General features: G+C 34.1%; 1 protein-coding gene across 24 annotated transcripts in view; it reads left to right on the top strand.

The window, feature by feature from the left end:
- MLIP (muscular LMNA interacting protein) overlaps positions 1-15,227 on the top strand; it is a 283,019-nt gene that overhangs the window by 166,100 nt on the left and 101,692 nt on the right. For 21 of the 24 annotated variants that reach the window (XM_055079757.1, XM_028479088.2, XM_028479081.2 and 18 more), the window contains 4 exons: positions 519-590; positions 10,351-10,416; positions 10,500-10,583; positions 10,699-10,758. In XM_055079757.1, coding sequence (XP_054935732.1) covers positions 519-590; positions 10,351-10,416; positions 10,500-10,583; positions 10,699-10,758 — 282 coding nt within the window. The remainder of the gene's footprint in view (positions 1-518; positions 591-10,350; positions 10,417-10,499; positions 10,584-10,698; positions 10,759-15,227) is intronic. The other 3 variants (XM_028479086.2, XM_028479084.2, XM_028479080.2) reach the window with 2 other exon arrangements.

Below are 15,227 nucleotides of genomic sequence, written 5' to 3'. Positions count from 1 at the left end.
AAATAAATAAATAAAAATAAAAATTACTGCTAAATTTTATGTGTTCTGATCATTGTTTTTATGAATGATGCAAGAGAATGTATTGAGTTCAATTAAACTTATTGGCATAATATTTGTTAATTATGGCACTATAAAAAAAGAATTGCTTTCCTTTGAGAATCAAGCAAAAATACCCCAAATATTTATACAATAGTATTCCTTTCAGGGCATGCTGCTAATGAGAAATTTATATATAACTTTGTAAAAATGAATGTTTTTAAGTTCTGAAATGATATAGCATATACTTGCCTATCATCCCTAGGCTGATATTTTACTGTGATATTTCTTTGCTTCTCATTCTAATAAAATATTAACATGATGAACTAATTTTTTTCTGTCAAAAACAAGTTGTTGAAGCATAATCACTGTTTTCTTCATTTGATAACATGTGGTTTAACTTGGTAGAACTAGTCTAAATTTATGTCACATTCTTTCCCCTTTTCAACTCCACTCTTGCTTTCTGGTTACCCCCATTCTAGCAATACAAGACCAAGTCCAGCTACAAGGCTTTTGCAGCAATCCCAACAAACACATTGCTTTTGGAACAGAAGGTCAGTGTTGGCTCAAAAGCAGAATGAATTTTGGTGATGTTTTCTAAAATTGCTTATGTCATTTTTGTTATGTTTAAAAAAAAATTCTGTTTTCAAGTTCTGCCTTTGCTAAAATAAAATGCTGCTCTTAGTTTAGGATGACGTAGTGAAAGCATCTTGGATAGAATCGGAGACATCATTGATTTATTGGTAGAGTCTTGGTAGGATCCTGGATTTATCCAAGCTACTAAGCAGCTCTGAGAAACTTGATTCAGATTTGGATACATCCCAGTCCTTTGGAATTTTAAATGGTTATTAATATTTAAGAGCTTCTACCTCTATTCACATTGATCAATAGAGAAGAGGTAAAATAGGGTTACGTGTGGGCAACTGGCCACCTTTGAAATTTGATGATTAATAGTGGCTTCCACAGGGTGGAAGCCAAACATCCAACTTAGCCTCTTAAATCCCATCATGGTCTGAACATCTTTATCCACTTTCCTCAGCCATTGATCTGACCTCCATGAATGGGAGGGAGGGGTTGAGATCCCTTCCAATGACCCAGCTAATTTCACATGGCTCCAGGGCATTTTTGACTTGCTATTGAGTCGTTAACTATAAAATTACAGGATTCTGCTTCCGTAGGTAAATTAAATTAAAGCCCCTTGTTTCATAAGTCCATTACAAAGACTCAAATGAAGCCCCAGTGGAGGATCATATCAGAATTGAAGTGAAATCAATTACCAAGTCTATGACATGGTACATTTCCTATGTTATTTTTATGATACTTATTTTGACAATTTATCTTTGCATGAAGCCCATTTTTTTCTGTGCAATTATAGTGTTTCAAATAATGTTATAATTTGTCAAAATATTAATGTTTGCAACCAGGTGGTATTTTGACCACTGGCTTATGAGCCTACATTCTTGTTATTTTAGCATGATCTGGAGAATAAAACTGTTATGTATTCTCTTGTCTAAAAAAGTAGGAATTGTTAGTGGGAGATGCTAAGTTGTATATAGGTGAACATTGGTTGGCAGTATCTCTTATATCATGTATCTCTGATAACAAATTCCCAATTATCCACCTGTGGCCCAGAGTCTATGCTCTATATATCTGAATGTCTTGAACTGGGGGTGGGGGGTGAGGGGGCCATCTGTAACTTTTTCTCTAGCTTCTCTTCTGAATTTTGACCTTCTATGGTTCATTGAAAGATGAGATGGGCGTAAAACACCAATTTCAGGAGGTTTCAGGAGGCTTCAGGAAGTGACATCTTCACCAGATGCCCCTTATCATATTTCCTAGAGTTAAATATTATGTGGAGTCATAGTAGAAGTGTTCCCTCACCATAGACCTTCTCCCCATTTCAGATGGACATTTCCAAAATCTGGTCACAAGTGTATGCCTTCACAGAAATGGGAGAAGTTCTCCCACCCAGTAGCCAGGCAGAGAGAATAGGGGCTGTTGTGTCACAGTGTCCTTCCCTCATGCTGGCCAGCTCTCTTCTCTTCCAATTCAATGGATTTTAGAGATTATAATCCATTAGTCAGTCATTAAAAATGAGGAATGATTAGCTTAATTTCAAATTGCATCACAAACCCATTTCATAAATGTCTATGGTGGTATCGCTTTGCATTGCACCTAATGCAAGTTCATATGGGAGAGGTTTTGTGTTTTTAATTTTGAATAAAACATACTCTTCAGTAAAATTATTATTTTTATTTTTAGTACCACAACATGTAAATATCATGATATCTCATTTAAAATATCTAAGTTTAAATATCATGATATCTAATTTAAAATATCTAATACAATTATCTAGTGTGGATAATGGTCTCGGCTAAGATGTTGTTTTTGGACAATAAATATTTGAATTTTTCAAAGGTCACAGGATATAACATGATGTTTGTTTTTCTTTAGAGCCTTTTATAATTCCACATTTTTTTGTTTGTTTGCTAGTTTTCCCATGTTATGTATGCCTCAATGAGAGATTTTACTTTGTAAGAATTTTTAAATAACAAAAGTATTATCCCAAGATTTTATGAGAGTTTATTTCTATTTTCAGTAATATTTCTTGAATGATATTGTGCTGTTTCTTTCATGGTTGTTGTTTTTAAAAAATAAATCTGGTAATTTCGATCTTTTTGCTCATCTGTTTATACAATAGAACTCATCCTATGCCATTAAAATCAAAGGGACTTATTTCTGAATTGAGTGAGTAAATTAAAACTATAATCATCAGAGACATCTATTTGGGAGAGGAATAACATTTTGGAATATTTTAAATCACAGAAGCTTCTCTGAGATCCCTTTAATATCTTACAGAACAGCACAATTAAGGGGTAGGGTGATGGTGCAGAGTCATTACAATATTCTGTTAGGGTTCGTGATGTGGAACGCCTTGAAAATAGAAAAAGCACATTTACTTTGTCTTAAGATAGATGGACAATTAATTCTCTCCCCCAACCGGATTTTTTACACCACATTCAGTTTTATAGAATATAGTATAATTAATGAGGAACCAGAATCACTTAAAAAAATAATACTATTTTTAAAAGCAAAATTTTCTCCAAATTGAAATACAGGCATCCCTTCCAATCAGACATTAAGCTTTTATTGAATCCTTGGATTGGTTTCAGTTTTAATCACCCCTTGATGAAGCCCATAATTTTCAAAAGAGTACATTTTGTTGGCAGGGGACATGAGGTTTCTGATACTTCAATTCTGTAATTTATTGTCCGCGTCAAATTTAAATTTATAGCTTATTCCGTTTTCTATCATTTTTTCCCCTGTGAACGTTTAGGAGGGAAGCATTTTTAACTAAAGCCTTAACTAAGGCTTTACAGGCATCATATTTTAATGTGTTAGCGTTGGGGTCTTTGACTTAATCTCCTGCCAATAATCATCTTCTTTAAGATTGAGATGAGGATGTAATACAAGTGATTATAAAGCAGGAACAAAATAATCAGATGAACGTGCATTTGTGACTGTCCTTATTACAATATGTTCAACAATATACTGGGCTCTGTAGAGGAAATAATTTTGATATGGACATTATTTTTTAGTCTCAATGTGGGTACTGCTGTCCTTTTCAGAGAATGTTGAAGATCTCTCTCTCTTATTGACTAATTTTTCTTCTTAATCATCTGAGTCTGATAGCAATAGGTAAAAAGTTAAAATTAAACTGAAGGGCACATATTAATATTCTAAATAAATGGATTATTATTTTTATTGAGCAATTGTATTAAGGAAAGGAAAGATGAAGGGATAATTCCTTGAAATCAAATAATGTGAATATATATTGTCTCACAGTGATTAATTTTTTTCCATGAAAGAATACACTTTTTCCTTGTAAGTAATTTATCTGTTCCCTTCCTCACAATTATTTCTCAGGATAAAATCAAGGCTATGGTTAGGTACTGTTTCCCAACAAATGATATTACTATGCATTTAATTCATAAGCTTAATGTGTTTGAAAGAATTTTAGAGTAGCTCAATTTTATAAATAGCACCTATAAATTATAGGATTAATTATTTAAATGAAAGTTACAGGAGAAAAATTATTTTATTTTTCCTGGTGGAAGGAGGATAAAGAACAACTGTTTTGAAGACAGTAGTAAAAACTGTGCTACAAAAATAGAAAGGTAAAGATTTGAGAAATCTTGTCAATTGTCAAATCATTTTATTCTAAGTTGCCAGTTTAATTTTTTAAAACATGAGTTGGTAAACTCCAATCTGATTAAACATATGTCTTTGGGTGAGACTATTTTAGGATCTTTGCATGTCTCAAAAATTTAAGAAAATCTGGTTACCGACTTAGCATATGGTCTAGACTAGAGAGTCATCTCTTAATTTAGGTTAGTTCAAGAAGTAAATGTGTTCCCAATTTCTTTAACAATGGAAAAGTGCCCAGGACCCAAATCTATACTAATTGGTTCTTCTTAGGCAATTGTCTACCATGCAACTATTTCTTTTAAGGCACTTACTAAACCATATTAAAGTATGTATACTGGTTGTTTTTTTTTTTTTCTACAATAAACTATTTGAGAAAATATAGTAGTTTTTGTTAAGCATTCATTGAATGAATTAATTTAGTTTGCAGCTGGGTAGGTCTCTTAAATTTCCAATTTTATTCCACACGATTTTAAAGCAATTTTTTGCTCATAGGATTGTAAAAATAAGGGGGCCTCGTATATGGCAATTAGGATGATGATAAGTGTCTTTCTTTAGGGTAGAATAATCTTCATCAATTCTAATTCCATGGAAAAGATATAAAAGGCCTTCTGCTGTAAGGAAAGTAAGTTGGTTTTAGACTTGGTACCTTTTAATGGTTAAAGAATACAATCACAATGGCTGCCATACAGAGTACTTTAGCATGTCAGACACTGAGTTAAATGCTTTACTATCCTCACAACTCTGTGAAAATTTTGATGCTCCAAAATGTCAACTAAATTTCTCAAAGCTGCAGGGCTAGTGAGTTGCTGAAATGGACCTTAAGTGGGATCTGATTATCCCCTAGCTTTTCCCTGCTCACCATGCAACAGACATCAATTAGCTAAAGTGAAATATTGAGCAAGAGGTGGTGTTTTGGTTAATTTTTTATTACTTGCTAGAATATATTTAAATCTTCATTAAATTAGAGCAGCAAAAGTTTTTTTTTTTTTTTAATGAGGGACAGTTGAAGGGAATTGTAAATAGCTTAGTTCTGACAAGACCTGAGTTAGTGAGGGTTTACAAAGCAGCCCAATTTTTTGAGTTATTAAAAGAGAGGTGGTGAATTACAGTAGAGGAGGTGCTGGCTGGGAACCAGGAACACCCTTCTGATATACTTGATTAAATGAAGAAAAAGTCTGGAGGCTTTGTCATTAAGCCTTCAGGAACAGGTTTGAAACTGGCTGTAATGACTTGACAAAACTCCCTTCCTTCTGTGTGAGAGGAACAGACATTTAACCCTCCAGAAATCTTGGGATTAAAAACACCAAGTAAATTTCCTCAATTCTTGAAATTTTTAAACCAATCATATGAAAATAATCTGCTGATAAATATTCCTAGACCTTTAAGGAAGCTGTAATTTTGTATATTGGAGGCCCCTTTGGCTTACAGCATACATTTCCCCCTTTTCTTCAGATCTGAATGCTATTCAGACCTGAATCTCCGACTAGAGAATCAAAATGAGATTTATTTAGCTGAGAATATCTCCAATCCTACAAAAGGTTTTGTATTAATGACTGAAAATCAAGCAAATCTCTTGTAGTCACAGGATTTATTCTACCAAATAGCTGGTCAGATTAACAAAGTATAGCAGTTTGGGGGTTCTGCCTGAATTGTTTTTTGGGAGGTTAATTTTATCATTATTAAAATACAGTACTCGCCCATGAACTTTTTGAAATCCAATCCAGTTAGATAGTCCAGGCATCACAAAAAGTTTACAAGCCCTTTTAGAGTATCCTGTCTTTGGAAGCAGTTTACTTTCTAACTCTACTTAGAGTGCAACTAATTCATTCTATTTTCAGATTTTTAGAACTTAATCCTATTTCCAAAGAGAGCAGGTTCTAGTCAGTCTGCTGATTCAATATATCTGACTTAACAGTGTTTGCAATTCCATGAGAGATGCTCCTTTTGGATGGGGAACACCTATTACAGTGTGTGGGCATATATTCTCATAAAGACTTTGATTTACAATGCTGGTTCCTAGTTCTTTGCCTCTGAATTATAATGTCATGCTGAGCTCAGAAGCTATTTTCTTCTAAAAGTAGATTCACTATGTCTCTTTTCAAAAACTGGGCCCCAAAGTTGGTTGTGCTGAGCAAAATACAACCACTTTAAATGAACTATTTCTAACCATTAGTTAAGAATCTTTAAAAATAGGATTCAAAGCATGTTCCATTTATGCCTCACTTGGTTATCAGCCAGTTTGGTAGAAAATATATGTTTTTTTAAATAAAATCTTTTATTGGAGAATATTCTGAGAGAACTTCACTCAAAATGAATAAATCTAAAGAAACATCAATACAATCCTGCTGGCTACGTTGTCAAAAAGCAATCTATGGTCAGGCTTCACATTAATGGAGATTTAATATATTTTCTTTTAATGCATTTTTGTACTACAGAGAAAAAACCTACTTTTTATGGCTGCTAGAAGGAGTGGATCAACATGATATATTTGACAGAGAACTCCTTGTCAATAAAAAAATCAATTCTAGTGAATTTCAAGGCTATTCAAACTCAAAATAATCCCCCTTCCAAATTTTAATGCAGTTTGAGTATTGTCTCCATTTCAAAGTTTCAGCATTACTGACTGAATACTAGTTATCTTCCTTAATTTTCCAAGCATTCTGAGTAGATAGTTTTTACATTCTTTGAGTAAATTTCAATACTTTAAGTAGCATAATAAAAGTTGTGTTTGCCTATAGTAATTTCCCAAGAAGTAATCAAGATAATAACCCTATTTGATTTTGGCTGAAAAAATATTTGCTCATTATATTAACATGGATCACATACTCAGATCTTTGATGGTAAACAAATTTAATTGAAATTTGGGAAAATAAATTGTTACTTAAAACATTCAGAGTTTAAACTCCTTCTCTAGAGCATTTTACTGAGGCATATTAAGATCATATTCTTTCTATGATTCGTTTATTCATTTAAGTCCATTTATTTGTCAGTCTGCCCTTTCAAGTCATCCTAAAGATCTTTACTGAAGACATATCATGTGTTCTATCCTGAGACCACCAAGATAAATACCATAGTTTCCTAATTGTTATAGGACAAATGGTCCAGTAGAGAGGAGATACAGTTGAAGAGTAATGATGATAACAATATGCTTAAGGCATGTATGGAATGATGCAGTACCCAAAGGAGGGAGGGGTAGGTTTTCCCTGGTGCAAACGCCAAAAAACATTATAAAGGAGCTGGATTAAGATTTTTAGGATGAATACGAATTCTAAGTGAGCTGAGGATGGAGGAGGGATAATCTAGGCAAAGATAATAACTTGTGCTTGAAAGGTCAGCACAAGTTCAAAGAACTCAAGTCATCCGTTGTGGTTAAAGAGCAGCATGCAAGTGAGGAGTGGGTAGAAGGTGTTGTTGGAGAGCGAGGAAGAGCTAGCCCAAGGTTTTCTCCTAAGGAGTTTGTTGCTAATCCTGGTCACTAGTTAATTTTTTTCTTTTTCTACTTTGCAAGTATTTTCTCCCAGTCTATGGCTTTTTTTTTTTTTTTTTTTTTTTTTTTTTTTTTTTTTAGTATAATTGCTTTACAATGTTGTGTTAGCTTCTGCTCTACAATGAACTGAATCAGCTGTATGTATACCTATATCCCCTCCCTCTGGGTCATTAATTTCTGACTTTTTTCTTCTCTATAATGATCGTCATAGTTAGAAGCCATGTGTAGTGTAAAACCTAAAATTAGAGCCCAATACTACCTGCTTGGCACCTGGTAGAATTGGGAGGGCCTCAGCTGGTCTAATTGCAAGCTCACCTCCCCACTCTGCTCCCCCAGATAAGGTCCCCTAACCCTCCCTATCAAACCGACCAGGTGCAGCGCCTACTTATTCAATCAAGCCGACCACACCCTTCTAAGGAAGCAGGGAAGCCTCACTCTCTTGATCCTACAAAACCTGCCTTCCACAGCCCCTGTTGTTCACTGTTCCCAGAGCACAGCTCTTATGTGGCCCTGATGGAATGCAGTTTCTTCCCCTGGGCCGTGACCACCTCTGACTATTAAACTGCTGTTGATTTCATCTGTCCAGTGTCAGGTGTCATGTATTCGGCCATCCCCCTCACCACAGAGTGGGAAGCCCTTCCCCTCTCCCACCAACAGGGTAAATAGGAGGTGATTAGAACACCATGTCAAGGAAAAATTAAGCTGTCTGAACACCAGCAAGGAGTTATCTTTACGACATTTTCTGTTCCCTGCTATCCATTACTCATGATTAATCAAAAATACAGAGGATGGAGGAGGAGAGGAAAAGAGATTTTTTTATGGTAGGAAAGAGGCAGTCTCAAGGGTTTCTATTAGGTTATCATAGCCAATGTTTTATATTTTATTTAATGCAGAGAAATAGATTTTGAAAAAATGATTTTCAGACAGTATTTTCCTTTGTGAATTATTGAAATAAGAGGGATAGCTTAACATAATAAATGTTTATTTCCTCCTCACATCACAGTTGGGTATAGCTGAACTTGGCCATTCAGCATGGTTCTCTGTCAGTGACTCAGCGATGTAGTCTATTTCCATTTGGCATCTTAGGTATATGCTAATAAAAACATTTGGTTGTATCAGGCAAAATAGAGATTAAGACACAAAGCACTATTAGAGATATAGAGGGTTACCTCATAAGACAAATCTTTAATTCATGAGGAAGGTATACTTCTTCTAATTATGAATGTAGCTAATAAAATGGTTTCAAACTACATTGAGAAAAATTGCTAAGATCACAGGGAGAAATTAACAGACTCACTACAATTCTGTGAGATTTTATGGTGACTTTTAATTAATTGATGACTTTCAATTATTAATAGAATAAGCATACAAAAGAAGGTGGTAAAACTAAGATGATTTGAAAAAAAAATGAAAAATCTTGATCTGATAGATACATACACAGACACACACACACACACACACACACACAGAGCTCTGCAGCCAACAATTAGAGAATAGATGTTTTATTTAGCATAAATGGAATATTTACAATTCTCTAACTGTAAATGGAATATTTACAATTAGAGAATAGTTAACATAAATGGAATATTTACAAAAAACTAATCATGTCTTATACTATAAATCTCACACTACATAAGAAATGGGTATTTTGAGAAGTTCTATGGTTATAACTAAATAAGTAGGTAATTTAAAAATTACCTTCTAATTTTAAAAAAATTAGAAAGAAAAACTACCTTAATGGAAATACCTAAAAATGTATTTAGAATTGAATGACAGTGACCATACAATATATCACAACTTGTAGAATACAACAAAAGGGATTCTTTGAGGGAAAATAGGATAAATCCAAAGAATATAGAAGGAAATAAATAATAAAGATATGAACAGAAACTACTGAAATGGAATGTGAGTATGCCAAAGAAGATCAAAGCCAAAAGTTAGTCCAATTAAGAGATTAGAAATGGATAATTCTACATGGAATTTGATTAAGAAAAAAGGCAGGTGGACACAAATAAATATTAGAAATGATGAAGGAGATGGACCAAGATGGCAACATAGGCAGCTTCTGAACTTCTCTCCTCCTAGGGACACATTGAATATAAAGCTGCACATGGAGAAATTCCCTCTGAGAGAAATCTAGAAACCAGCTGAGTGACTCCAGCATCTCAGATTAATAAGAAAATATCCATACGAAATCTGGAAGGAATGGCTGAGATACATTCTTGCCATCGACCCCATCCCTGGCACAGTGCCAAACAATTGGGAGGGAAAACCCAGCTCCCAACTTTGCCCTGAGGTTTTAGGCTGCACATCTAATGTTCCAGCTTTTAAGGCTCCCACCCAAGGGAAAAGCCCCCAAAATACCTAGCTCCAAAAGCCAATGGGGCTTGTGCCCACAAGAACTACAAGACTGCTTATATTGGAGATACTAGTTCCACAGGAGAAAGTAGGCAGTTATGGGCAATGCCTCCAGGTCAGAGAATAGCTCATCAAACGTTTCAAAGATATTTCTTCTTGGAAACATTGAGACATACAGGGCTTTCTTTGAATTCAGACTTTACTACATGTATATTTGACTAAAATCCTCACATGAGAACTATTTCATTTATTATCACTAGGCACTAGATGAACCATCCAAGACAGAGAGCATCTCCAAGGACAACACATTAGATCCACCTCTGGAGGTAATGGCTTCAGATCACCCCTGCTTTTGAAATGCAATCCCGAAACTCATTGCTAACCCAGTACCTGGTTTCAATTCTTCCAGTTGTGTTTCCCTGAACAGCTCAGGCAGCAAACTGAAGAGCTCTGTGCTACCATTGATAAGGTCTTACAGGATTCCTTGTCTATGGTAATGCCTTAGACTAGACCGTGCAATTCAAACCTTTGCTTTGCTTCACTTCATTTCCCTCTGCTTGTCTAGGATGGATGCATCATAAGCTTGTCCATTTTTTTTTTTTTTCTAGCATTCTTCTGATTCTCCTTCAAGTTCCCTACAGACATTTTTGGGTTCTGACACAATCAAAGTATGTATGTATTTAATATAATTTACTGAACCATAAGAGTTACTAGATTAATGATTTTTAAACCGCAGGTCAAGGCCCAGTAGTGATTTGGGAAATTAGTGGATAGCAACTAGCATTGTGTTTTTTTTGTTTTTTGTTTATTTGTTGTTAGCAAACAGCATATTAAAAATAGCATAATAAGAATGTAAACTATCAATCAGACTGTATTATTCCAAGCAGTGAGTAGGTATTGTTGACATTTATTTCAATTCATTTACATGTACAGGTATAGGCATGTGTATATAGGCTGCAGTAAAATCTATTTCTTACTGTAGGTCAAGTTCAAAACAGTTTGAAAGCCAAAGTATTAGACTGTGTTGTTATATGTTGGCATTTAGGATATAGAAATGTATGTAGAATTTGTGACTTATTCTCATCCCAAACCATAGCTTCAGTACTTATGTAATTCAGAGCCCTTAGACTTGTAGAAACTGAAAATGAGGTAGACTAAAGTAGTGTTAGTCTTAGAGCTTTAACACTGGTATTATTTCTGGAATTCTTTTCTTTTGGTTAAGTGAATATATTTCATTGTTCGTTAACTCAGAGGGACAGAATCCTGGATATTTTAGATCATTTGAGGACTACTAAAACATTGTTATAATTGAATATTTAAGTACTCTCTTCTTATCATGTAGCCTTTTTCATTTGTTGGGATAAAACATTACATTTCTCCAAGTTATTTTTTTTTTAATGCTTTGTACAGATCTACTTACCCAAATTTCCAAATGATGGTGGTTTTTCTTTTATTGCTAATTGTTAGGTTTTTTTGGTCAGTCTTATTTTCTCTCTTGGAATTAGTATACTTTTTGCATATTATTTTTCAAAATTGGACATTGTATGTATAAAGTAGATTTTATTGTATTTTACTTATTTAAAAATTTTTATTAGAGTTGATTTACAAAGTTGTGTTTAAAGTATATTTTAAATGTACAGAATTGCCTGTAACTAAAAGAGTATTTCTAATTTTCAATTGGAACATTATAGGCGAATATCCTTTAATAATGATGTAGAAGACAGGTAATCACTCATTGTCAATATTATTATATTTTAGTAGAGAGAACCTGCAAATGGATAGTTATAGCTTCTCTATTTGTAACCTATTTTGTATATTCTTTAAGTCTTTTAATCTAAAGATAGAAAAGTTTGATTTGCTAGAGACTATATAAATTTTAAATATATTTTTTTCTCATTTCATTTGTTGAACATGTAAAAATACCCTATATTACATTAAATGTAATAGGAATAGGACTTAACATGTGAGTAATAACCTGTATTATTGATTTATTTAACAAATATTTAATGCTTATAGTGTTAAAGATGCATTATTCTAGGCCATTCAATTTAAGGCAATTATTTCATTTAACAAATATTTATTAGTGCTTACTATGGGCTTGGCACTGTGAGGTACTATGGTGATAAGTGTGAGCAAGACAGAGTAAATGGAGAGGCGTACTTTTATTTTTTAAATTGAAGTAGAGTTGATTTACAATGTAGTGTTAGTTTCAGGTTACAGCACAGTGATTCAGTTATACAAATATACATATATGTATTCTTTTCCAGATTCTTTTCCCTTATAGGTCATTATAAAATATTGAGTATAGTTCCCTATGCTACACAGTGGGGCCTTGTTGTTTATCTATTTTATATATAGGAGTATGTATATGTTAATCCTAGCCTCCTCATGTACCCCTCCCCCCACCCTCTTTCCCCTTTGGTAACCATAAATTTGTTTTCTATGTCTGTGGGTCTGTCCTGTTTTGTTAATAAGTTCATTTGTATCATTTTTTTTTGTTTTAGATTCCACATATAAAGTGTATCATATGGTATTTGTCTTTGTCTGATTTACATCAGTTAGTATGATAATCGCTAGGTCCATCCATGTTGCTGCAAATGGCATTATTTCATTATTTTTTAAAGGCTGAGTAACATTCCATTGTATGTATGTACCACATCTTCTTTATCCATGCATCTGTTAACAGACATTTAGGTTGCTTCCATGTCTTGACTACTGAAAATAGTGCTGCAATGAACATTGGGATGCATGTATCTTTTCAAATTGGATTTTTCTCTGGATATATGCCCAGGAGTGGGATTGCAGGATCATATGGTGGTTCTATCTTTAGTTTTTTAAGGAACCTCCATACTGTTCTCCATAGTGTTTGCACCAATTTACATTCCCACCAACAAGGTAGGGGGGTTCCTTTTTCTCTACACTGAGAGGTGTACTTTGGATATAGTGATCTGAAAGTAGGATTCAAACTGAGACCATGAGGGAAAGAAACCAGTCATAGGAAGATCAGGGAGAATAGCTTTCAGGAAGAGGAGTAAGCACGTGCAAATATCCTGGCAGGAAAGAGCTTAGTGTGCATGAAGAAGGCCAGTGTGGTTGCAGTATGGTGAACAGTGTGAAATGAGGTGAGAAAGGGATGTAGGGACGGCGAGGATACTTACATGCCATGCCATGAAGTTTGGATTCCAGGGAAAATGGGAAGATATAAAAATATGGGGGGAATAAAATGAAACCATTGAGAAAGCTGGCTGATGGCTGCTGTGATGAGGCTACCAAGGTCAGAGGAACCATGATGGTGTCCTGGTGCAGAGGAGCTGCAGAGAAGCACTGGGTATGAAAGAGATATTGCAGCCTTGCTTGGGTTTGGATGTGTGCAGAGAAGGAGAGGAGAATTGTGGAAGAGCTCCCGCTCTTTGCCTCGACTGTAGACAAACGTGAAGGAGGCTCAGTGTGGTAGAGGGAAGAGGGTTATGTTTATTTGGATAGGATAAGTTCAAGATGTGTGTCAGGGAGGCCTTAAACCTGTGTGGCTGGAGCTGGTACGAGGGATCGGGGGATGACTGGTATGTCGATGCTGTGGACACCTTGTACGGAGCTCCCAGGAACAAAATATTGCAGGTCCAATCAAGGAGAATGAAAGTCTATTGTGGTCAGGGCAGTGTGGTAACATGGAAGCTACAAGAGCACAGTGTTTAAGAGAGTGTGATCGTGGTGATTGTTGACAAGAAAAAGAGAACGAATAAGGCTAGAGAAGTGTTCATAAGATTTGACTTTGATTTTGAAACTATATTGCTATAGCTTATGTGTTTATTCTCATCATTTTGATTTTTCTAGCCTTTAGTAGCCTATACAGTCCTTGTGAACCTGAGGCTTTTCTTTTTAGTCTCATATGAAAATTGTGACCTTATATATTGATACATAACATATATGTAATTTTTAATTCATGTTTTCCTAGATGTATCTTTTATTACATTTTCTATTATTATTATTTTTTTACTATTGTCTATTACTTTATTTTTTTATCTTTTTGTACACTCATCTTATTTTCTCCAAGACAACATATTTCTGTATATCACTTTTATATTTGATCTGAAATTCTGTTTATCTGGGACCTTAAGCCATTAACAATTACTGTAATTCTTCTTATATTAAGACTAATATCTCCTATCTTATTTTATATTTGCTACTTGAAATGTTTTCTTTCTTGACTTTCCTTTGGATATTTTGATATTTACTGGTTTGAAAATTTTACTTTGTATTTTTGTTACTTTTCATATTTACATCTAAATTATTAAAGACAATAATTATGCTTATTTTCCTATCAATTTTAAAGCTTACATATATCTTTTTCTAAACTTAAGTACCACAGTATTTTTCACTTTCCTGTTGTTTTTAATCAAGATCTATCTATCTATCTATCTATCTATCTATCTATCTATCTATCTATCTATCTATATGTATGTAGACATAGTTTGTTAGTATTTTTTGCACTTCTAGATCTGAATTTTAATGGTTATATTTTTCTTGATTTCTTCTTTATTTAGACACTTATACTTTATTTAGATCCTTATTTCTTACACATTCATAGCTTTTTCCTGGATTTATTTTTCTTCTTGTGGACCTCTTGGTTGTATTCAATAAGGCCTTGATTACTGTAGCTTTGTAATATAGTTTGAAGTTGGGGAGCCTGATTCCTTCAGCTCAGTTTTTCTTTCTCAAGATTGCTTTGGCTATTTGTGGTCTTTTGTGTTTCCATATGAATTGCAACATTTTGTGTTCTAATTCTGTGAAGAATGCCATTGGTAGTTTGATAAGGATTGCACTGAATCTGTAGATTGCTTTGGGTAGTATAGTCATTTTCACAATATTGATTCTTCCAATCCAAGAACATGGCATATTTCTCCAACTGTTTGTGTCATCTTTGATTTCTTTCATCAGTGTTTTATAGTTTTCTGAGTACAAGTCTTTCACCTCCTTGGGCAGGTTTATTCCTAGGTATTTTATTCTTTTTGTTGCAATGGTAGATGGGATTGTTTCCTTTATTTCTCTTTCTGATTTTTCATTGTTAGTGGATAGGAAGGCCAGAGATTTCTGTGCATTAATTTTGTGTCCTGCACCTTACCAAATTCATTGATTAGTT

The sequence above is a fragment of the Physeter macrocephalus genome, chromosome 18, assembly GCF_002837175.3.
Source record: "Physeter macrocephalus isolate SW-GA chromosome 18, ASM283717v5, whole genome shotgun sequence".
Lineage (NCBI taxonomy): Eukaryota > Metazoa > Chordata > Mammalia > Artiodactyla > Physeteridae > Physeter > Physeter macrocephalus.
Note: the sequence above shows the minus strand (reverse complement) of the source record. Positions and strands in the feature narration are given on the sequence as shown.